General features: G+C 36.4%; 1 protein-coding gene across 6 annotated transcripts in view; it reads right to left on the reverse strand.

Annotated features, from left to right (window-relative positions):
- grik5 (glutamate receptor, ionotropic, kainate 5) overlaps nt 1-23,299 on the reverse strand; it is a 157,605-nt gene that overhangs the window by 10,066 nt on the left and 124,240 nt on the right. For all 6 annotated transcript variants that reach the window (XM_038284387.1, XM_038284389.1, XM_038284388.1 and 3 more), the window contains exons 14-20: nt 22,504-22,707; nt 20,718-20,831; nt 20,139-20,248; nt 19,721-19,894; nt 14,750-14,915; nt 11,261-11,486; nt 2,080-2,208 (exon numbers count right to left, since the gene is read on the reverse strand). In XM_038284387.1, coding sequence (XP_038140315.1) covers nt 2,080-2,208; nt 11,261-11,486; nt 14,750-14,915; nt 19,721-19,894; nt 20,139-20,248; nt 20,718-20,831; nt 22,504-22,707 — 1,123 coding nt within the window. The remainder of the gene's footprint in view (nt 1-2,079; nt 2,209-11,260; nt 11,487-14,749; nt 14,916-19,720; nt 19,895-20,138; nt 20,249-20,717; nt 20,832-22,503; nt 22,708-23,299) is intronic.

Here is a 23,299-nt window from a genome sequence, read left to right on the forward strand (position 1 = left end):
TTGAATTTGACACAGCATGCACTATAAGAAGAATAACCTCCGTGTGTTCCACAGAGACAGTAGATTCACACTTTAACCTGGAAATTTAGAAAAAGTTTACATTTCCGAACTCCAAATTTTTCAATACTTTAAACTTGCTTGTTCGTTTTATTTTTCATTAGATTTTGCCCAGACTTCCTCTACCCATTAAAGTTAAGTGTTTAGTTTTTTTTTTTTATCAGCAAAAAAACTGCAAGCAGCACAATGGTGATCCCAGAAGGTGAAGATGATGCACCAGAAAAATTAGAAGGAATTGGAAAAAAAAGTGCTACTTGTAATGGCTGTAAACATAAGTTTACCTTTACTAAAAAACAGAAAAAACACCAAATCAAAAAGGAGCAGTTTCCTTTTGTGGTGTCTGTTAAACAATTTGTTTTTCTTTATTTTTAGGACTTCTTGCTTGCTTTGACCGGGTCTGGTGTCATTTATTTTTATTTTCTTTTGTTGGTGTATTGTGAGTTTCAAAGTGTCAGTTTTCTCGTCCTTTAAAATAGGTTCTGTTCTGTTGTTTAATTTTCTGTAAAATGCTCCTGGTCAATCACATGAAAAAAAATCAAGGATTTTTCCGATCCAAGCTTCAGCTACTTTAACACCCTGCCCATGCTGACATGGAAGTTCACCAAAAAACAGTTCATGGAAAAAAGGTTTTCACAAAAAAAGAAATTGCAGCAAAAAATTCTCAAGTATCAGGGCATTTCACTTAGGCAGATTTATTTTGTATACACAAGTGTATACAAAAAGGAATTTTGTTTAAAAACAGCTCTAGACAATAAAACATTTTTTAAGTGCAGCCTTGAAAACAGTAATAAATACATAAAAAAAGTAATATAAACATATGTCTGCATATTTTCAGTTCTAACACTCATTCTTTTTTTATAAAATAACCCACTTTACACAACATTCAGCAGTCTCATGGCAGTGGGGAAGAAACTAAATTTAAACTTAGTTAAGTTCAATTTATAAATCAAATTCATGCATTCCTGCTTTTCTTATTTCGAGACGGTTTTCTTCTAAATAAAGCTTAAATAAAATAGTTTTGATAATAACTCCACAATGGTGGGTCTAAATTATATCCCTGTCAAAAACAATGGTTTTGCATCATTTTGAATATATGGAACCAGAAAACCCGTGAATGTTTGTTGTTTAGCTGCAAGTTAAAAACTGTTTCTGTGTTTTCTGGTTTATTTGCAATTAACTGGGATCTGTCTCCTGAAGATGGATTTTAATAACATGTTTAAAAAATCCTGCAAGAAGCCCAAAAATTAACAAGACAAAAATGTATGGGAGGTTCTTCAAAAGTTCCTGTTAATATGTCAAATTGTTACTAGTCTGACAATCAATGAAAATTGAAATATATGTTTAAACTCAGATATATCCATTTTGAGGGGTTTATAGAAGTATTTCTAGCATAAATTCTTAATGAATGAACTTTATGGATAAAAACTGTTGTCTTTGTTAGAGATTTTACAAACACTAATATTGTTAAGCAAGTGAGAACAGTTTCATAATCTGCTGTTTTTGCTTTTATAACCTCAGTTCATAATTGCAGACCCTCTACAGGAGGGTTGAATGAGTCTGACAGGAAATGCAGTCATCCTTCATTATGCAATGAGTGCTAGGCTTTTAAAAAGCTTGAACCATGGTTGGCACTAATTTCTGAGTCTCTGCAGCTTTACTCATCTTCACTGTTTTTACAAGATATGTTGGCCTGTCTCAATTATGTTTCAGCCTTTTAAAATACAATTTGTTTGAGGAAAACTAAAAAACATTTGGCCCATTAACACAATTCAAGAAGCCTTGATATGACAGTGCATAGTTTACTATTTTTAACCAGGTTGATGTGTTTAAAAGATAAACTCCTTCACACCAGGTAGGGCTTTTAACAAACACACTTCAAACTCCAGCACTGCATTGTTTTGATGCCCTTTATGTTGACATTAGGGGAGAAGTCAGCCATTAGCTGCAGTTTAGCAGAGAGTTAGCAAACTATTACTGAGTACATCAGAGATGATAAGGCTGCAAAGAAGGAAGGCAGCTCACCCTTGGCACGGTGATCCTCCTCTTTGGGACACTGGCTTCCCTCCCACCACCTTCTCTTTAGTATCTCCAGCCTGTTATTCTCATGCAGCTGGAGGATGGCCTGCGTGATCTCTTCTCTGAACGGAGATCCTGGCAGATGACAAGAAGGCAAGATAAGAGCTGGCATTGGAAAGGTGCACCACAAGGAACAGGGGCTATTTCAGAAAGGAGACAGAATAGAAACCAAATGAGAGCAGACTGAGGAGCAAACGAAAGAAAGATCATTGCTGTTTTAAGCTTTGGAGTGGATACAAGTGATCTTGTGTCGAGTATAGAAGACGATTAGAGAGATAAACAACGGGATTAAACCCAGAGATGGAGACAGTTGCAGCTCAAATATAAATCAAAGTGTGTTTCAAGGCAGATCTGTTAGAAAGGAATAGGAGGATTTAAGGAGTAAATTGCAAGTATTAAGGGATGATTTAATCTAAAAAAACATTCTTAAGAAAAGAAACTGATGCTGTTTAAGCAGTTTAATGTTAAGTATGGATTAGAAAATGGAAACAGTTTAATAATCAAAGTTAAAACTACAGATAAATGAAATACATTTAAAACCTACTTTTCTTAAAGTAAAAAGCAAATACTGAGAGTTGCAGCATTGCTTTGGACTATTCGCTCAATATGTTCTGATGCCATGTTTAATTCGAAAACAAATAACCAAGGGAAATGTGCTTTATTGCTGTTTTTTAAGTCTTTAAATAACCACATGATTGCTCATTATTCCAAAATCCCTTTTGTGTTAAATCCTTACAGACTCACCATCTCCCTGAATATCTTATCTATTGTAATTGTTATGTAAGAACCATAAAGTGTTTTATTACCATTTATATAATAAGCCAAGACAAATTTAAAGAAAAGAATTTAAGTTTTTTCAGTTTCTTTCTTCTTTTTTTTTATTAGAAATGTGATGAGTAGCATTCATTTATGTTCTTGAGCCTTTGTTGGATAATTGGCAAAACCATCTTTGCCTTCATATTTTAGGGTTGATACCACATTTAATGAATACAACGTTCCCCTACTCATCATTTCCAAACTCCCACCTTAGTTAGATTGAGGAACGTCTGTGAACATTTTTTTTCAGGTCTTGACACAGACTCTAAATTGAATTGGATTTTAACCTCAACTAGATCATCCTTGACATTAATATACTTTATAAAAGAGGTTGTGTTTTATATTTATTGTTATTGTTTGGGGGAATGTCCTCTATTGACCTATAGTTTTAAGACCTTTGCAGCATTAAACAAGTTTCTCTCCATGATTACTTAGTCAGCTTCCCATCTACTGTGGCCAGCTTAGGTAAGGTATCTATATAGAAAGCATGATGCTGCAACATTGTCTCGTTGTCATTAGGGTGTCATTCTTCACACAGATACACACAGCAGCTATATTGGTTTTTCTATCATAGCATTTTTTTTACATTCTTATAACAGAGCAAGGAAGGCACATCTAATGAGTTGTCAACAAAATGCCGCACCTGAGCTGCGGATCTCTAGAGATTTCCCAGAGAGACTATAGGGCCACTTGGCTGCTTCTCTGATCAATGCTTTTCTTATCCTTCCTGCCCATTTATTGAAATGTTTTGTCTCTGTGAGTTTGACATCATGCCAAATACTTCCCTGACTGGTAATGAATTAATAGTGTCAATCATGTCTTGGCAGGTTTGCAGCTGTGCCAGCCCTTTACATTTTTCTATGGTAAAATAAAAAATTCTCTGTGACATGGTTAAAGCTTGATGATGTTTTATAACCTAAGAGCCACAGCTTTCTCTTGATCTGTCTGCTGTGTTCTTTGAGTTTAATTATGCTGTTTATTCACCAGGTTTAATCATTCTGTAAATAGATCTTTGTAGAATTATGATCTACATATTCTAAGGGTTTCACTTCATTTCATTTAAGAATATTTTAGAGAAGGGCTCAACACAATTTTAGGATCTGTACATTTTTGTGTTTATGTCTACAAAATAACCCCCCCCACCCCACCCCCACCCCAAATAAACTAAATAATAATAATATTGAAGCTTCAAGATTTGCATTAAAAAGCCTGAAAGAGGGTAATTTTGCAAGTCTGTGCCATCTGTTCATTCTTTTTCAGCAGAATATAAAAATCCTTCTACTATTTTTTCGTAATTCTTCTGCACATCCCTCTCTTAACTTCCTTGATCCATAACAGAAAGTCCATCCAAGACTGGACCCCTCATTAAAACAGACCAATGAATCGGTGACATTACTACCATGGGCTAAACAGTGAAAAAGCTTTAAATAGAGCTGCCCGTGAGTTGAAAAGCAATTAACTTTCTGTTCATTACTTCCACTTCAAATACTTTCTAATCCCCCAGATAAAAAAATAAATCAACACAAGCCTTTTTTCCTGATCTAATCTAAAAAGTAAGCAACAAGTCCATGTGTCTGTTTAGCGTAACTGATCTTAGCAGCTGTTTCTGCCTCTCTTAAAGGCAATAACTTCTTGTTTTTTTATTGGTAAAGTTTAAGGCATTATGTGTGAGATTAATCCCTGTCAGGCACGTTCTATAACACGCTGCTCTTTGTTGGAAATGTTCAGTCACTCTGTGCCACTTCCTCTGCAGCTGTTCACCGGTTCGGCAGATTATTCCCCACTCCGTTTCTCAGAGAGTTCACTGGGGCTATAGGTGACCTACTTTACTCTCAACTGTAAATAGCTCCCAGATAAATGACTGAGTCCTTTGCTGATTCAAGATAGCAGAAGTTCATAACTTTTCTGAGGAAAGGCAACCCTGAGATATATTACATAGAATGTCATTGTGGAACTGTGCAAAATAAAAAAAAAGGTCACAGCAGAGCTCGACTTCAACATTTCAGGATGTCCATTTGTCGTCTCAATAATCACTGTGATTCTAACGTTTACTCATCCCAGTTAAAATGCAGCTCTTGTTTTTGTATGAATATAACTACAAAGAAAAATCATGTTAGAGGATTTTCCAATAATTACGTGACGCTTACCTGTACAACTCAAAAGAATTTTAGTTTTTTTCCAGAAAGGATGTTGTGTTTGCACTTTGCCCACATCCTTCTATATGTTGGAAGCACCAGTGTTCATAATTAACCACCTGTCACAGTCTTGGTTCTGTTATGTTTTCTTTTGAGTATTCATTCCGTAAAAATTCAAAAAATATCCACTGGACTTGGTTTCCAACATTTGAAGACGTTTCGCCACCTCTCCAGGAAGCTTTCTTAATTCAAATGTCTGGATCCACAGTGAATTTGAGTCTTATATAGACAAAGCCTTGTATCGCTTGGAAACATGCAAATGGTAACCGATGAATCGGTTTAGCCTGTAATATCTGAAACCTGTCTATGATTCTGAGGGTCGGTCGTTAAAGGGGGGGGATTGCCGTTAAGCGGGGGATTGTCTCCTGTAATACCTGAAACCTTTCTATGAATATTAAGAGTCGGTCATTAAGGAAGTATTGTTCACCGGCTGGAGCGGGTAGGTCCCTCGTTCCTCTGTGATGGGGTGGGGGGTTTGGTGATATCTTGAAGGGATCATGTCTATGATTGAAAAACCAACTTTAAACAGAGGTGGAGGACTCAGATTCCAGCTTCCAAAAACATACAATTCAATCATAGACAAACACAGATTAAAAATGTATATATATTCTTCATAATTTTTTCTATGAAATAAATAAAATCAAAAAGAAAGATCTGCAAAGATCTCCCAACGTGCTAGAGAAATTTCAACATTAAACTGGTTCTGTCAGTATAAGGGTTTTAAAAAAAATCAAATACATCAGATAAATGTACCATGCAGCAGTGAAGACACACCTCATCAAGTTAAGAAAGCAAGTGGAGCAACAGTGACATTACCAAAAACAGCACATCACTCTAAACTGATAGAAAGACATGAAGAAAACTAATCAGAGAGAGTGCCAAGACACTTACAGCGACATTAGAGCAGCTATGTATTGCCTGATACAACAACCACTGGTACTGTTTTTATTGATCTGATGAATAAAGACATCTAAGCTTGATAAAGGTTTGCAAAAAACATTTGAAGTTTCTTAAAAGCATGTATGAAAAGAATTATGCCTGAACATTTTAATATAGTTCCAAACTGTATGTTTGGCAGGAAAACAGCCCCAAACACTGCACTCACAGCAAAGCATGGGGATAGGGGCATAACTTTCTATGACTGTTTTTATTAAACTATAGCTCTAATCAAAGATGTATAGCAACATAAATAGTTCAAACTCTCAGCGGATGGTGTAAAATCCTTTTTAGCCTTTCATTAAAACAGGATCAGGAAGAGCAACTTCCATCACTGTTATCAACAAATCAACAAAAAGCTGCCTTCACCTGAAGGATTTAAGGCAGAGTTTACTCAGCCAGACCCAGGATCTGAATTTAATTGCAAATTTGAGCGATGATCCAAAAGAGGCCCACAAAAAAATATGTTTCTGAATTGAATAGATTTAGAGTTTTTTGCAAAGACAGAAAGATGTGTTTCTCTTTAAGGGTATTCAAACTTGGACGGTGTCATCATATTTTAGTTTATACGTCCTCTGTTCAGAGAAAAGAACACTAAAATAATGAAGCTGAAGAAAAGTCTCACTTTAACCATGAACTGTGGGTTTGTCTCTTTAGTGTATTTTTGATTGAAATATTCTTTTTCTATATTACTCACTAAGTTTTTATGTTACTCATGATGGGTAGAGTAGTCAGAAATTTAGCTCAAAAGTAGCAATAATTCATCATATTTTTACGCATGTAAAAGTAAAAAGTGCAAGTGTATAAAGTGCAATCCAATAAAACTACAGAGAAAATAATTTAGTTGAGGAACCCTTTTTTTTTCAAAAGGCCCAGTAAATATAACTGAGTAAATGTATCTAGTTACTACCCAACTCTGCTTCTCTTTTGCCTCTAAAAGAAGTAAGCTTTTAATTGCAATTTTAATGGGGGTGCTATTCTTGTATTTATTTGTTTTCATAAGTGTATTCTCTTTCTTTGTCAATTAGAGCTTTGGGTTCCTTTCTTCAGACTTTCTATGGTAGTAGTATAACTGCTTTTTACTGTCTAGAGAGCAGTGTGTCTAACAGACATGCAATTATGTTTCTTTTTGCATCTATGCCTTAAAAATAATTTAAATGGAAGATGATATTGCAAAACTATCCCAAAAATCACACCGAAGTAAAAAGGTTTTGATTCCTAACTAAACCAGAATAAATATACCGGGATTTTTGCAAGCAGAAGATATTAATAAAAGAAAAAAAATGTCTTTATACAGTAGTAGATGGTAAATAATATGAATCATCCTTTGTCCACGAGTGTATGAATTGCTCCCAAGATGGGGAAGAATTGATTTCAAATCAGTACCAAACATCGTATGACAAGACGCTCATTTTTAAACCCAAACAAAGTCTAAACAAAACAGCTAAAGCATGAAATTACTTTCAAGGCCAATAAAGAATGTACATGCCAAAAACAATTGAAAAGGTAGCTTTCTCTTCCACGATCTAAATTAAATGTTTCATTTTTATGTCTATTGGTCCCTAAAGCTTTGAAATTCCTGACAACATTTCTATTTAAATGCAGTTTGTTTGAAATGTTTTACCACTTTGTTTTGTATTTTTTGCTTTACAAACTGTGGCACAGACACTGCAAAACTCTGCAAGGTTAAAAAGTAGAGTTCTAAGGTTGTCTTGTATTGCTTTGAAAATTTATTTCAATACATGACTGTCATCGGTCTAATCAGTGACGGGTGTCTATGACCTTTAAGCCATAAGCATGCGAGGAGAGGAAAACATTCATAAGGCGATTGTAGCCTTTGAAGCCTGAAAAACCACTTAATCCCTATTGATGTTTATTTCAGAAATCGTTAAGAGGCTTGTGCAGACACTCATTAATTCATGACCACGTCTTCCACTGTCAATTTCATTTTCTGACAGTTTTGCTGTCGTTGATTTATCACAATTTACCAGTTCGTTTGTTATAAAAGTATACTGGCTTAAAAATATAAAATGTTTTCTACTAAATGTGATGAGAAATTATATACGCCTAAAGAGAGATGTAAAAATGTTTATCCTTACTGGTGTTACTGTGTGCATTTTGTCATTTCTAAAGTTTTAAAAGACTCTGTTTTAAAGATCTCATATCAAGGATTTGGTATTGATCTTCTTTGAATGAATTAAACCATCTAACAAAGTTTAATCCATGCTTTATGATTTATCCAGTAAAAGGGATTTGAATATAAAGCCTATGCAAACATATCGATGTTCACAAATACCATAAAACAGTAATAGAGATAATACGTGATTCCAAGATTTTCTAACAGTCAGCTTTGAATATTTCTTTTTATCTGCCGTCTGCCTTCCTCCTCAATTAATTAAGGCAAGACAGACCTGGTTTATCAAATTGGCATTTTTTTAAACACTTTTTTTTGTTCTGACTAATAGAGGTGACAAACTTTGTCGTTGAACCAACTCTTGACTAATCAGAATGCAAACACACCTGCTCTCGTTTTTTTGTTTTTTTTGTATTTTGTTTTTCCCTTTTTAAGTGTCCTGTTTGCCAAAATTGCACTGAGAATTTATGTCCAGGTGCTAAGTGATAGCCGTACAGATTTGCTTTCACAATTAAACCATCATGGCTGTTCAACTCGGTAATTCTGTATGAAATTTTATTATACTTGACTTGTGGAGAAATATTATATGCAGTTGACACAGAGACAGAAAGATAAGTTGAGAAAGGGAGAGGGGCTCTAAATAATGGGAGAGAGTACATCAAATATGCACAAGAGAACAGAAAATTTTAAAAACAATTGAAAAACAGAACACACTAACCACACAAGATTGGGAATATCATATCTGCCTAAGGTAAGTAATAAGCCCTTGTCCTTCCTGTTTGGAGAGAGGCTAATAGAGATGAGCCAGAAAATAATCTACTAAGTACTTATTTAAAATACCTCTATGCATTGATAAAATCAAAAAAGAAAAGTAACACTCAACATATTTTCTGCCTATAATTTTTAATTGCAATGAAATAATTATTTATCTCAGGATTTTCTACACAAATTTACCAGAGGTGCAATAGGGTAGGGTTTATTTTAAAAAAAATAATTCTTTAGTTTTTTTTTAGATTATTTTAGGCTCTAGTGGCTTTTATTTCTGAAAATAATTAGACATGAAATGGGCGTAGAGAAAAGGGAAGACATTGAACATAGGTCAACAGGCCGAGACTCAAACCTGCGACAGCCAGTTGAAGGATCAGATCCTTGGTTGCAAGCCTAACTTAGGTGGCACCGACGTACCCCATATCTAACATAGTTATATCTGCCAATGGATCCTTAGGTATGTTTATATTTATTACTCGAAAAAATGTTCAGTAATATTAAAATATTAACTAAAACATTAAGTGTTAATAACACAAAAAGTAAGACAACAAATAACTCTTTTAGCTGTGCACCAAAAATCATGGTGTACAGAATGTGATTCCGGTAAATGTTTTACGTTACAATTTGTACGGCCAATGAGGAAGACACTTTACTTAATTAATGCATGAAAAAACAGGAGGAACTTCTATGTACTTCTTGGTTTCATCTTAAGATGTCTGACCTGGATCTTACAGAGAGGGGAGAGTAATGTATTTAATGTGGAAAGCTGAGCAACCAGCTTCTCCAGAGATGCTCCCAGTTCAGGGATTTCAGGAGCTACAGGTGGATCCTAGCTGACATCTGTCTGACCAAGACCCGAAACTGTAATCTTCAGAGACAATTCACCCAGACAGCAGGGGTAAGGCGAGGAGGCACTCTGGAGGTCAGACATGAAAAGACAAAAGGAGCACAGAGCAAAAGGCCGGGCCGAGGCTGCTGGCTTGGCCCTTTTCTGGAGCTACAGTTCAAAAGGGGGGTTGAATGATTAAACAGCCTTTCTAAAGGCTAAAATAAAGCAAGTTTTCAAAAAAGAAAAACAACCACAAACCTCTAAAGGGACTTCATATTATGTCAACATCAATCTTTTTATCTTCCAGTTTGATTGAAAGAAGCTTTTTCTCTGCTGCGCTCATTCGCCCTACACTGTGACAACATCACGTCCCTAATGCAAAGCATCATCGATGCAGAGCAAATTTACAGAAAAGCTCAGATTTTTACATTTCAGGATAGTTGTATTGCTCCTGCTTCATTCTATTTATCCTTATTGCACAATTCACATTACTAAAAACTGAACACACCCCTACATAGAGCTAACATGTAAATCACTCTCATTATTTGCACTCGGTGTGAACACACCATTACAGTGTGATTCATGCAATTTAAAACATGGAGATAAACTTTAAACTTTAAGCTAATACCCTATAGGGTGCAAAAAAAACATTGAATTCACATTTTAAGTTTTATGATGTATTGGGTTGTTTTTTACATCAACAACTAATGTTAGAACCCATTATCAGCAACCCCTTATCTCACTGTTACCAAACACCACACCATAATATATGCTATATTAGATCGAAGCCCCATGCACAAGCAGGAGATGTGATTAGGTGTAATCACAAAGATGTTTGCCAGTGTTTTTTGTATGACAATAAACAATATCTTTTTAAACCAGGCTTTCAAAATACCAGTTTCATATTTCCTGTTGTGCATACGATTTTAATTTTCGCCAACATGTTGCAGTATTTACCTTGTCTTTGTTAATGGTTTTGGTGGGATTCTGTGGCAGTGTAACAGCAACGGTGAAAGGTCCAGTGTGTGTAATATAGTGGCTTTAGTGTTGCTGTTGGCATTTTTTTGGAGATAATTTTTTGAAGCTGTTTGTCATATGATAGGGTGTTTGACTTTGTGTGGAAATTAATTCTGCTTATTTGTATAGTACGGTGCCAATTTATAACACAGGTGATCTCAAGGCATTTTACAGTCATTTCAGTCCAGTCATACATATTAAAGTTTCCTGTTTAAGGAAATTCTTGCAGTTAATGTTCTGTGTTTGACTTGAAATATATGGTAATTAAAGTTATGTAGACAAAAACCAATAAAAACTAAGGATCATTCTTTAATCATATGAAACAAAAAAAGCAAAGTTTGTAGCTAAGGTAAGATAGTTCAATCCCCTGTTGTCTCTAGGTGATGAAACTTTTTGTTTTGTCAGAAAAAAATGATTTTGTAACATGCTCACCCAGAGGCATGCCGATGCCATATCCCTTAGTGTCCAGCAGTCCTCCTATCTGTGTGAGGTTACAGTTGAGGCCACGGTAGTACTCGTTCATAGTGCTCTCCATCAGGAAGGCGTACTTGGAGTTGAGCACACGGGCGATACCTTCCTCGGTGCTCTTCACAAATACGCTTGGCAGTTTGGAGTTCATGTAGTTCCACATCCGCTGGTATGTCTGGTACCTTGAGTTCTGCAGGAAAATGGAAATTTTACTGTGGGTATTGTTTACATTACTTATCCGTCAAATGTAAACCAGTGCAGAAAGAAAATAAGAGAGATTGACCATGGAGATAAATTGTGAAGTAAGCAGACTGGAGACAAAGCCCAGTGTTAATAATGGTAACCTATAAATATCAGCCCAGCAAGGATAAAGACAAGAGAAAAAATAAATAGCACATTGTCACACTTTGCTGGCTTGCAGCCTGAAACATACAGACCTTTTTCTTTACTGTAACATTTCAGTAGCTATACACCAAGGAAGTTGTGTATAGCTGCTTTTCTATAAATACATTAATGGTGTGCCATTAATGTATGTATAGAAAAAAAAACATTAACTTTGCATCTGAAGTCATGCACCAAAAGAGGTGCGAACAGAAAAGGACAAAGACAAGTTAATCAGAAAACAAGAGTAAATATTGGATCTAAAACAAAACATGAGACGCAGACTGGTTGCCAACAGAGCTCTGTTACTTTCCTTTTGGTGAATAATAGCCAATCACATCACTTGTTCTGTAACGGTGTTGCTTTTACACTGCCTGCCACTCTTGCTAAAATTGCCATCTGGTGGGTTTACGATGAAACAATGATTATTGTGACAATATTTTTGTGTCATTATAGCAACATTTCAATGCTAGGTCCATAAACTCGACATCTTTCCTGCAGAGCTTTAGTGAAGGTTGAAGTTGAGAATGAATCCTGTGATAAAACAGCCTTGTAAGATTTCTGTCCCACTATGCGGTTTAAGCGTGTCATTATTTGTATTATAATGGATCATTGCATATGCTTATAAACCGCATACCTTCATGCAGGTCCATTATCATGAAAGGCAATAAAAACACAAAACACAACCCGGGTAGTATGTTTATTCCTGTTGTGCTGTCAATCAGAGATTTAAACAAAAGAAACAACTCTGTTATTTTTGGCCCTTTAACACTAATAAAGCATCATTTATTCACCTCAGTCAGATCTGGGACCAGAATGTTAATTAGGAGTTCTCATGAAAAAGTAGTCCTCTGTTTTGATATATATCTGAACTCCTTGCAATATATTTATAAAAACCTATAAAGTTTGATGTTTTAAACATTTAAGAGTCGCAAAACCCATTTTCTTTTATCAAGATTTTATGTCATAGGCCAACGCAAAGTTGTAAATGATTATCAGGAGAAAGGGAAAAGATACACATTTAAAGATATTTCACAAATAAATGTCTGAGTTAAGACTTGTAGGTTTAAATGAGGGTTGAGATATCAACACGATATCTTAGTGTTGGATACTGGAACATTATTCAGTGCCTTATCTGAAAATGATGTATCACGCAACAGCAAAGCTACCTTGACATGCTTATCCACCTAAATTGAAAAGGTGGGAAAGAGGAGCAATAATACTGGATATAGCCAAGATCTTCATGGTTCTGTAATAGTTAAATAGCTGCAATATATCCACAGTTAAGGGAAAAAAAAACTTTTGACACAACAACATTTTGTCAGGTACTCCCCAAATCCACCCCTAAAACTGATAGGTGAGATTAAGTTGTTGAAAGAAAGCCAAAGTTATTCTTACTGTATGTGCTATTTTTCAATAAGCTATTAGGTTCATTCTCCAAAATCAAAACAAATGAAACAAAGTCTTGTTTGCAGTTTGCCTGTGAAAGAATTTCCTCTACTGAGAAGAGACAAAAAAAATTTAGTTTTTGGTTTTTGTCTACATGCAAACACTATTGACCTAAATTTAAAAGATGTGCATATGAGGGCAAAATTGTTAATGCCAAACAATCAAATAAAATTGCACATGCATTAGCGTACGTGTTGTGGGTGAGCTACATAGATTGCTTGTACAATGGATAATAGGTGCAGAAGTAGTTCAAATTGACATTTAAATTACAAAATTGCCTTTATTACTGGCAGTTTGGGGAGGAAATGTTGCAGAGAAAGCTCAAGTTCTAAGCCATAGGGTTGGAGGTAATAAAAACAATAATAATACGTTTTATAATGCACTTTACATATAAATATCACAAAGGGCTACAAACAAACCAAATAAATAAAAAGATAAAAATGATATCAGTTCAAGGTAAAAACTGGAAAAGCTGACTTTTCATGTAATGTCCACAGATCCAATCTAAGCTACATTGTAAAGAACAGCAACTTTTCAGTTTCTGTATATGCAAAGCTGTTCAAGATCTACTCAAAAAGACCATTTTAAATTTATGCACAAATCAGGATGGTCTGTCACATCAAAATTTTATTATGTGACAAAAACATTTTAAGAATAATTCAAACATTTTTCAAACACTTTTTCCTCTCATGGCTGACTGATTCTCTTATGTTTGTTTTCTTACACTGTTGTACCTGTAAATGTAGAAAAACAGTAGCAGGGGTTCTATCCGTGTGTAATGATGCGAGCATGTTTGTATGTTTCTGTGGATCAGATACTGAGTGGGGTAATGTACTGTAACAATGAAACCGGCTTATGTAGACAAACACACAATGCTCTATTCTATCTTTAGTAGGGACAAAGAGAAAAAAACCAAACAACACTTGTCAAGTAGTCACTTCCCTTAAATGCACAAAAATATATTTTTTAAACTCTCACCTACGCTCATCCCCAAAGGCAAACACACCACCATCACACAGAGAAAAAACACCACGACAAACACAGATGTCAAATCATACGCCTAAAGCACTGTGATAAAGCAAACACGGGCAGTCACCCACCTAATACAAGCAACCACAAAGAGGAGCACATAGAAACTCAGAGAAAATGTCATGACAAACATCCACTCTATTTGCAACAAGTGCGCACACAACTGCAAAAAAAAAAAAAAATTTAAAAAGCAACATGGTACATCCATTTAAAAAAGAAAGAAAAGCCTAACTTCATGCTGGTGCAAAGTAAGGTTGCGAAAACCATCCAACAAATATTGAGGCACTTTATTTTGAGTAAATAAAAAAATCAAAAAGCTGTGAAAATAGTTAAAGCAATATAATATCCGTTATTTTCTGTTGAATTCAAAACTACTACTTCTACTACTTAACATACTGCAGACTTTTTACCATTTATGGTTAATTATTGTTACAAGTCTTTGTTAGATTAAAACAGTTTGCATAAATTACTTTGTCTTATCATTCTTAGAAAGGAAATTAGAATCAACAAGTCAAGCCCAAAAAAAAAAAAATCCAGTCTATGCTGTGCATCTCAAACACAGAAATAAAACTTTTTTTTGTAAAAAAAATTTACCATGAAGAACGTCATGCTGCTCCCTCCATGAATGGTGCCATACTCAATGTTGGTCTGGTCGGCCAAATCATCGGGAGATTCGATAGGAACCTCCATTCTCTGCACGGTTAGAAAGGCTGCTAAATTGGCCGTGTAGGAGGAAATAATGATCAATGTGAATGCCCACCTAAAAAAAAGGGAAATGAAACAAGGAGTGATTAGACATCATAGGTCTGCTATCATTGTACCTGTTACACAAAATATTTATTATGATGCCTGCAGGTAATCTCATTGATTAAGCTGGAAAATGTCCATTTATCAACAGGGATCCATTTTTGGGATCAAAGTACAGCAAGGATTTTTAGAGGACATGTAAGGACAGGTTTTGTCTCATAGCATTCCTAATATCTAAAATATATTTTTAAGAATGAAAGTCTTTGATATTTTTGCAGCTTTTTCTATTGTCATTACACTGTCACAAGTATAGAGCATCAATTGAACTCTCTGCATGTAACCCATCCCCTTGGGGAGCAGTGGGTTGCCATTGTGCGGCACCCAGGGAGCAGTGTTGGGTTAAGGATCTTTGCTCAGGGACCAAGAGTGGCAGTCTGTGGGAGTGGGGCTTGAACTCAGAACCTCTGGATACCAACTGCAATGCCCCAACCACTAGGCCACCTCTCTTTGACCCCAATGTCCCCCCACAATTAAGGTAACACTTTTAAGAAAGAGAAGTTGCAAAGCTGAGATCTTTCCATCTACCTGCACATATAGCTTGAATAATTGACCATCTAATTTTAGGTTATTATTTAAATAAGGCAATGTCAAAACCAACAAGCATTCTGCTTAATAAGCGCATTTAGTAAAAAATAAAAATTATAAACCAGTACCCATTGTCCAAATGCATACAGAGGACAACAGAGTTCAGACAACACAGCATAGAAGGCATATGTCCTGTGCTGTTCTAACCAAAAAAATACTCAGACTTGAAGAACTGCAGGTCTATTTAAGAGATCAATGTTGTACATGATGGAGAATAAATAGGTAAGTGTTATGTGCTAACAAAATGCGAGTAAGAAACCTAAGTTGGCAGCAATTGTCTGGAGGACACTCACTAGGTCCCTTAAACCTGTTTCATATCTGGCTCAATTGCTCCTGCATAATAGGATCATGGCCAGATAGTGTTAAGTATACATGTTAATTCCCATTATAAACTAATTTCCATGGACCTTTTTTACAGTTTTATTAAGCAGTCTGAAACCAACAACCGGAAAAATTGAATCAATCACAGCATGTTTATTTTTAATTACTTCATGTTATTATCCTCTGTAACAACACACCTGTCCTTAATGAACATTTTGCTAATCAGTAAATTACAAACTTTAATATGGGTAAATTCTAACCTTCAGTGTTTATTCAGGTCATTTTTCAAGGTGATTGTACCTTTGGTAATTACCATAATATAAAACGTCTTGTCAATGACATAACAAGAGTAAGACTCTAAAGCAAAGTGCTGCATGTTCACTCAACTACACAGAACATTGTACAAAATGTGGTGTGAAGAGCTCACAACTGTCAGTGAGCTGTCAGGTGATTTTATTGCAGAACAACATTTACAGGCAAATCCTCAGTGACTTTAAACCGAACTTCATGAGTTCAAATAATAATAATAATCTCCTTCACTTCTCTCATATCGCGTCTGTTAATCTACATCACTATGCTTACAAGTCTTATAACCAGCAATTTCAGTGAAATAAACTCTCATTGCTTCAACAGTCCTGGACATTTTAAAGTTGCAGCTTTATGGAAACATCTTGGGTATCCCCCCTTCCTTATTCATTGAGACTGTGCATTTAGTTTCAAAAGAAGGTCCTTAAGGATATATTTACATTCAGCTGCAAAGGTCCACCAAAGTCACTTCAAAACCTATGGATTAATAATCTTGGTTACTTCAGTGAATCTATGTCTGAAGGCTGAGAAAAAGACTTTTTATTAATATAAAATACATTTGATGATAAAGGAAATTTTCCGGACAAATGCTTTTCACAGACTAAATGAATACTAGTAAACCAAAAACTAGTGAACAAAAAAAAGATGAGATATCCTTTAAATTTAGATATTTAAAATAGTTAAAATCTGTTTAAAAAAAAAACACTTTAGAGTCTTAGATACTTGTTTAAAGTGTTGTGTAATACTGTATGTCATATCCTTGGATAAATTCAGTGTCCTTTCTTCCCTACCAGCTTAACTTAATTCTAAATGAATGTCATGTACCATAACGTTCTTTATTATCCCTATCTCACTTAACTGTGTGTGATCTGCTGTCCCCGTCCTCGTATTCTTTTTATCTCTATCTGTAGAACTTATTTCTCTTAGCACCTTTCTGTCAGAGTTAACCCCAGGAGCATCATTAAGTTTGAACTTTTATTAGATTTGTATTTGTTCATTGTTTGCATTAAATCTTGACACACAGGAAAATAAACCTGTGTCAGTTATTTACCCTAAATCCAAAGTCTACATTTTTTATCTAAAACATCTAATAAAAATGCAAAAAAGAGGCTCTTTGAAAGAAAAAGGATACAAGTAAGTGTTGTATCTCTCTTCCCACAACTTTGAACATAGTGAAGCCTTTTCAATTAGTGTTGAGAAGAATAAAAACTAAGCTCAGCTGGCTTCTAGAGAAGCTGTTAGAATCATAAAGTGGTTCAGTTTTCTTAGGGTGACCAAACGTCCGTATTTCCCGGGACATATCCGTATTTCACGTCCTGTCCCGGGCGTCCCGGGTTTTTTTTTAGAAAGTAAGGAAATGTCCTGATTTCACTGCGCACAACGCTCCGTGTGACGTAATCCCTGAGCCGCGTCAGTGCGGGCAGCCCTGTTCTTAAAGGAATAGTACACCCAAAACATGATTAGCCTTCATTTTCTACTCACCCCCATGCTGAACAACACTCTGGAGTACTTTTTTGATATCTCAAATGCATCTGGAGATCTGGGAGGCTTCTTGCTGTCTGCTGACATTCAAATGATGGAGGTCTATGGCGCCCGAGACAGAAAGGTCCATAAAAGTCCATAAAAACGTGTCAATATTCCTCCATACTGCTCGTCCAATGTATTCCAAGTGTCCTGAGTGGGTAGCGTCCATAATTTACTCGAAACGAAGTCATTTAGAATGTTTTTAGAGCATAAACAGTAGTGTATAGGATTTCCTAATAGCGCCCCCATGCGCGCTCACGGCGCTACGGAAGCCGGCAGACCAAACCAGCGCATTCAGCTCGGCAAAGAACTCATGCTCTTCCTCAACACTGAAGTCCTCAGACATTTTTCTTTCGTTGTTTCTTTCTTTGCACAGGTAAACAGCACATTTCTTCTTCTACGCTTGCATTATCGGCAGAGCAGACGCTGAATGCGCACTTCCTTCCGGTTTGGTCTGCCGGCTTCCGTAGAATCGTGAGCGCGCATGGGGGCGCTATTAGGAAATCCTATACACTACTGTTTAGGCTCTAAAACGTTCTAAATGACTTCGTTTCGAGTAAATTCTGGATGCTACCCACTCAGGACACTTGGATTACATTGGACGAGCAGTATGGAGGAATATTGACACGTTTTTGTGGACTTTTGTGGACCTTTCTGTCTCGGGCACAATAGACCTCCATTATTTGAATGTCAGCAGACAGCAAGAAGCCTCCCAGATCTCCAGATGCATTTGAGATATCAAAAAAGTACTCCAGAGTTTTGTTCAGCATGGGGGTGAGTAGAAAATGAAGGCTAATCATGTTTTGGGTGTACTATTCCTTTAAGGCTCTGTTCGAAAACCTAGGACGCATCCTCCAAGGACGCGGTCTACCTAGACTGGATCCTTCGAAGTCCTTGAAAATAAGGAGGCCGGAAGAGTTTTGGCTGTGAATTCGAACAGGTTCTCCCTTCAGCGGGTTTTACCGCCGTATGCTCTGTTGCTTAGCAACCGTGAAAGTTGACACACAAAGCAGGAAAAGAATGAACACCGAGGTTTTCAAAACTGTTTGTTTATTTATTTATTTTTTAAAAAGCTAAAGTGAACAAAAACTACACTCACAAGAATCCAGAGTGGAATAAAGGTTCCAACCACCGGGAGCAGGAACAAATCAAATCAAATGTAATGATATAAACCTTAGTCAGTTAAATAAAATGCTGCTGTCATTCTGCACATCTCTGATGTTGCTGCTATTTTCAAATATCCATCACTGTAAAAATGTCCATAGCTGCATATTGGTTATTAATTCTCCAGTTTTGTATTGTTAAAACACTTTACAGAATTTTATTTTTTATATTTGAACTCTTCCCTATTATGTTATTCTTATACATTTTTCTAAGATCCACATTTGTGTGACCATTTTCAATAATCTTTCTGCTGCTGTAAATTTGCCCATTGTGGGACAATAAAGGGATTTTCTATTCTATTCTATAAAAGGGTTAGAAATATATAGGTAAGTCTAAACAATGTATCTACGAAATGTATCTGCAAAATCTCTAATATTCAACAACAAAAAAATACTTAGTTAAGCATATTGTGCAAAACAACAATAAAAAAATTAAACTCCTATCAGATTTATAGTCCCCACTCTGCAGATATAGTAGAATCTGTCCTTAAATTACAGCCAAACCCATTTACACAGTAACAGATTAAAACCTTTAGATAAATCAAACATTACCGCCACATATCTGACTCCAAGGTGTCCTGGTTTTCCCAAATGAAAATATGGCCACCCTAGTTTTCTGATTCTTTCTCGCTCATTAGTTTCCAAGCTCAGTTATATCACAAACTCTGCATGTCTTCAAACTAATTTTCAGATGTGCAATGGGAAAACTAAAGGCAGCCTTTTCTGTCTGCACAAACGACTTATTTTTTTTGTCAAGGCCAAACCTTGAAAATACCAGATAATGTAAAACACATTTCTATAAGGATGAGAGGCGTTAAACTGCCAGGCATATGAACAGCTTAACTCCTCTCTGACTTACCAAACACCGCTGACGCATCTGGTGGACAATGCTCGGGGCATTATCTCTGATCCTTGCTGCATGAAGCCACCAACAGGGAACCATAGACTGTTTCCCAGTGTGTACTGGTTCTCCAGCATGTCCCTGCTCTCCCGCAGACATGGGTGAGGGTTGTACCACTCATAGGGGCTTAACCTGACGAGAAACGAGGAATACACAAAAGCAACCTTGAGGACAAACTCTAACGTGGTGATGCACCTCTGTCATTTATACAAGCCAATCAGTCATATAGAAACCCTGTCAAGCTGTATGAGGGGATGACGGGTCCATTGAAAAAAATGATATATGACAGGTCGCTTGTGTTTAACAATATAAATGGGAAGAGAGCTCAGATGTGAGCTGCAGACAATCAGCGCAGTGTGTGATGTAATGGACTGACCTTGCTGCCAGGAAGAGCACACAACTGACAGCCAGGTAGGCGAGTAACATGAAGAGCCAGACAGCAGGAGAGAAAGGGTCCAAGAAGGAGAAGTAACCTGGCTTCCGACCCTGAAAAAAAGTGTAAAAAGAAGAGGAAAAGACAAAGATAGATGAGAAAATTGGGACAGACAGGGACAGATAGAGAGACAGAAGTCACACCACAGGGGGGCAGTGTCTTCACTTGCACAATAATAAAGCGTCTGCAGTGCTTTGATACTCTAATGCTTGGATCCATAAAAGCTGTTTAACAATGCTTTCTGCCAGACCATGTCTGGCATGGACCCAAAACCTCATTAGCAATGTAAAGCTGCTAGTGTTACACAGCTCTGACTAACTGAGCAAAAATAAATTCTCACTATAAAGTTCATTGAGGACTTACACTAATAACATCAAAGGGTTTAGCTATTAAGTAATGCACAGTTTAACTCATCTCAACAAGATTGAGCATCAATATGAGGGCTTCAAAAAAAATCAAATCCAGTAGAAGATCTGAAGTATCAGCCAGCAGGTGCCCAACAGCCTGCGATAACAGCCTCACCAGTTGAACTCGGTACAAGATGCTGATCCCAAGGGTCATGAACGGCTTAGAGAAGTCAATAACTTTCTCTCTCTCTGATGTGATTGTGAAGCCAGCTACAGCAAGGTCTGCTTTCTGGAGGATTGACACAGATAGATAGATAGGTAGAAAGCAGCAGGGATGCGCAGGAAGTAGAAGCAGAGAAGGAGAAAAGAAGGACAGAAATTGGTCAGCAGAAAAAAAAAATGACAACACCTAAGCTTTGCAAATATATGCATACCACTTGAGATTTTCTTGCATTTTACCATGTAACAGTTTCATGCTTCTCAGTATTTGATTGGGATTTTGGTAGAAACCTGTGATGAATATTTATTACATGGAGGGAAAATAATAAATGCCTTTTTCGTTTTTACTTTTTAACTTTTAGGATGCTATGCATTTGTACTCTGCAACATTTAATACACCATAAATATGAGTGGAATAAATATCTCTCAGAAGTCTACTTGAGAGTCAATGTGAATTTTATCTCAATATAAAAAAGCTGCTCTAGGAAGACTTGCTAGAAAAGGCACTCTTTTCAGATGAGACAATAATAAAAAACTTTTTTGTCTGCATAAAAAAAACATAAGTATAGCGGATAATTAAAGCTGCCGCTTATCTGAATAAACTTCTTCTATGCAATACACTGTTGGGATAATCATGCTGAGGGAAACTTTCCTTCAAAAGGTACAAAGGTTTATAGGAAGATGGATGGAGCCGAATGCAGCGAAATCCTGAAAAATCCTGGAGGACATAATTGGATAAAAGGATATAATAGGAGATTAAATAAGAAAAAAATAGGATTTTAGAAGTTTACCAGACTTCTCATTGGAGTTCAGAGATGAATACAAATGAGAAGGTAAAGACAAGTTCACCACATAAGGTTTAGATTATTATGTGTGCAATTTCTATATTTTTTTTTTTATAATTTTTCCTCTGTACATTAAAGTATGTGATGTAATGCAACAAAAATGTGAAAGGATGCAAGGTGCAAAAATACTTTTGCAGGGCACAGCCTTTAAGGGCCATGAAAAGTTTAGTGCACCACCTTAGATTAAATATTCAGACGTGCACGTTTGACTCATGCATGCCTGTGCCATTTCTCCATGATCCAAATTAAACTAATTGAAAGTAAACACGAGGTGCCCGGTCTTTCCACCTGCATAAAAACCTGCTGGTCTCCAGTCGGTCTGCCTCCCCTCCATCTCTTCCATTAAAAGCTAATTGATGAACATGGGCTACTAATTAGAGCCGAGTGATCGTGCTATGAAGAGGGCGGGGAGTGAGAGGAAGCATGGAGAGCTGGGGGAGCTCCGCTGTGGCAGACCCCACACAGGGACCATGGCTCAGTAATTGAAGTATACCGTATGGTAATTAAACAGAGAGGGGCTCTCATTAGCCTACTTCAACCAGTGTCAGTCACAGGCTCAATAGGCCTGGACAGGTGGAGTGGAAAAATTTAGATATTTTTATATATGCAAAATAAAGTGGCTGGTAGTGGTTTACTGCTTGGAAACACAGAGCAGGCAATATTAAGCAATTTTTCCAGTGTCTTCTGGGGAATTATCAATTCAGCTTTTGTCCTAGATAAGAGTGTTACTCCCCTCTGAGGGCAATTTGAGACATGGGAAGTTACAGCAGAACTGTGGTTTGGGGCTACAGCACAAATGTGTGTACAAGTATGTGGCTTTGTGAATGTGTTGCTGTGTGTTTGTCACATATTTGTGGTTATTATTGCTGATTGTTGTATGTTCTGCATGGCACTCACCCTGTTAATCAATTCTCCAACCATGCCGGTCCAAGAGCCATTTGGCTCTGGGGCCCCATACAGCCCATCATCCACCAGCTTGATCTTGAAAGAGAATTTCAAGATATCTGCCAGCTCCCTCAGCATGTCAACACAGAAACCCTCGTACTGATCGTTGCCAACAAAATCCTGGTAATTGTCTTTGCGCATCACGTATGGATTTTCCTGTGGAGGGATATACATGAAGAGTGAATACATTAGGAATTTCAGTGAAAGCAAGCAGAGTCTTCGTGTGTTCGTTTAATATTGCCTAGAAACAGTTAATTGCTTAATATTATAACTTTTGTTTTCTTGCAAAGAGTTTCAGAGCTAATTGATAAAAAGAAAAACTATTAATCTCAGAAGTTGAAACTTTCCCTCATGAACTTGTTCAGGACGTACTGTAGGTAGTGTGGCCTCTGTGCTCTGATAAGCCTTCTATTTGCTTGAAATTAGCTGGAGAAATTTAAATGCTGTTCTACAATGGCTTATTATCTTCTTAAAAATTAGGAATTTTCAAAAAATGTGTTTCCTCTTAATCATCTCTTCAGATCTTACTGTCACTCTTATGTGTTAGATAATTACATTGTTTATTTTATATTCTGTAGCCTCTTAATGAAAAAGAAATCAACTCAAAAAGCAGACTATCAAACAATTATTTCATTATTGAGGGGAAAAGCTAACAAAGCCAGCCCCCATAAAAACTAATTGGGAATCCTTGATTTTGCTATTTTTATCTCAGGTACTTCAGAATTTGTATCTGGCATAAACGTATTAT

This window comes from Cyprinodon tularosa, unplaced genomic scaffold (assembly GCF_016077235.1).
Source record: "Cyprinodon tularosa strain WSP-4 unplaced genomic scaffold, ASM1607723v1 ctg2, whole genome shotgun sequence".
Classification (NCBI taxonomy): Eukaryota; Metazoa; Chordata; class Actinopteri; order Cyprinodontiformes; family Cyprinodontidae; genus Cyprinodon; species Cyprinodon tularosa.